Source organism: Nanorana parkeri, unplaced genomic scaffold (assembly GCF_000935625.1).
Source record: "Nanorana parkeri isolate BGI_ZX_2015 unplaced genomic scaffold, ASM93562v1 scaffold3067, whole genome shotgun sequence".
In the NCBI taxonomy this organism is placed as follows: Eukaryota; Metazoa; Chordata; class Amphibia; order Anura; family Dicroglossidae; genus Nanorana; species Nanorana parkeri.
The window spans coordinates 72,485-74,513 of NW_017309335.1; the positions used below are offsets into that span (position 1 = coordinate 72,485).

At 35.9% G+C, this 2,029-nt stretch overlaps 1 protein-coding gene across 1 annotated transcript in view; it reads right to left on the bottom strand.

Annotated features, from left to right (window-relative positions):
- LOC108802727 (zinc transporter ZIP6-like) overlaps window positions 1-262 on the bottom strand; it is a gene marked incomplete at its 5' end in the record, with an annotated part of 13,083 nt that extends 12,821 nt beyond the window's left edge. Inside the window, one exon of the mRNA XM_018574582.1 lies at window positions 68-262. Within this exon, the coding sequence (XP_018430084.1) occupies window positions 68-262 (195 nt within the window). The remainder of the gene's footprint in view (window positions 1-67) is intronic.
- Window positions 263-2,029: the final 1,767 nt, after the last annotated feature.

The window sequence follows — 2,029 nt, forward strand, 5'->3', positions numbered from 1 at the left end:
CCCCCCCCCCAATGAGCAAGAAAGAAACACATTTACTGAATCTTTTTAAAATGGGCAGCTACAATACCTTTTGCTTCTTGTCTTTATATTGTTTGATCAAGGTAATCAAATGCTCCACCAAAAACATGAAATAGAGACCCCCAAGTGCAGTCAGACCCTTCAATGTAGCATCCAAATGAGCACTTTCTTCAGCCTTCTCATCCGCGTGATTTTCATCTACATTTCCACCATGGCTATGGTAATGTTTTGCATGAGACTTGAAAGAAAGAAAAAAAAAGGAAAAAATAAAACATTTATATACATGCCTTTTATACACATTTTTATTTTCCTAAAGTGATCACAGATAAATGTAACCATGTTTACTCAGAAAAACAAGAAATCCAGGAAATCTGTCATAGGTAAAAACAATCTTGGCTGATATTGACAAGCGATGCTGATAATCTTATCTCTGTACACAGTAAAACATGACAGATCGATGTCCTCATTCAACCCTCTAGTGCCAACAAGCCTCTAACTACACAGAATATGACTAGAAAAGTACATTATCTGTAAAAGGTTTTGAAAATCACTTAGCTCACTAGAAAAAAAATGTTTAAATTACTTTTATGTTCAACTAGACTTTGCCGGAAAAAAACAAAAGTACATCAAGTAATGCCATGATAATGGAACAAATATTTTGAAATAGTAGTTCAAAATGTAAAAAAGTCCATTATGATAATATGAATAAAATAATTTGCAGACATTAAAACTTTAAGGATGAAATAATGACTGCTTCATTATTTCGAAAGTCAAACTCTACAGAAACAGCACATACACAGTTGAAATATGTATACAGTATTTTTATATTTTAACATAGCAAGGCAGACACCAGTACTTCCTACTTCAGCTTTGCAGCTTCATGTGCCACCTGTGTGCTCAATGGACAATATATGAGCATCATCACATTGCAAGTAAACACCATTGGAGACAAGACATACAGCTGCATACCAAAAGGCATACAGCAAAAGAAGATGCAAAAGGGGTGAAATCTGGCCATACAAGCCAAAAATTGAAGAGGATAAGGAGAAACAAAAATAAAAAGAATAAAATCGGGTGTTATAAGAGAATATTTGCCTTGTAAATAGTAATAGATGAGATTACTTACCCATGTTGCTTTGAAAGCTTTTTAGAACACTTTCAGCATTTCAGGATACAACTAATTTTATGTTACTTAAGGCACTTAAAAAAAACTCTTAAGAAAAAAATGTAAGCAGTAAAGGGTTATCAAAATGAAAGCACAAATAACATGAGCCCTACCTGGCACTGGAAATAGTGCCCAATTTTACCTTCTCTCTCCCACCCTGCAAACCTCAATGCTAGCACAGATACAACCGTGATAGAAATATAACAAAACTCTAATGCAGCTGTTACTTACATGCACAGGGGCTTCATTTACAAAGCTACAAGGATGAGGATCTTTATGTTAAGCTGACCATACAATAAGCAAAATTCTTGATGAACCAGTCGAAATTTGCTCAGTGTGTGGTCCTCTGTCAGCAGCCCCCAGCCTTTGTCATGTGACTGTAATTTGCAGCGCTCATTGGAGATGAAAATGACAGATTTATTTTCAAAGTAAATAATGATCCATAACCTGGTGTGTTAGCCTTCTGAGCTAAGCTTCAGGTATCAAACATTTTACATATTTTTTCCAAAGTGCTGCCCAGGTTACTGTCTTCTTAACACTATGGGTAGCAGTCTGTTCCCTGTTCTGGTTAAGGCCTTGCGGATTTGATGTGCCAAGAATAAAATTAATGTGATCACTTTTTCACTGTCACGTGATGCAGCCGTTCCAAATGTATATGAAAATAAGTCACACCACTGACCATTTTTAGCACACATCATCTTCAAGGATACATATACTGAGAGCAATATGTAGGCTGCCTTTGCTAACCTCTTTCTGAAGATGCTATTTGCCTGGTTGTCCATCATGGATCAGAGAAAATAGAATGAATTTAGAACATGTGATCTGCATAATTGTTCTGGGTCTGTG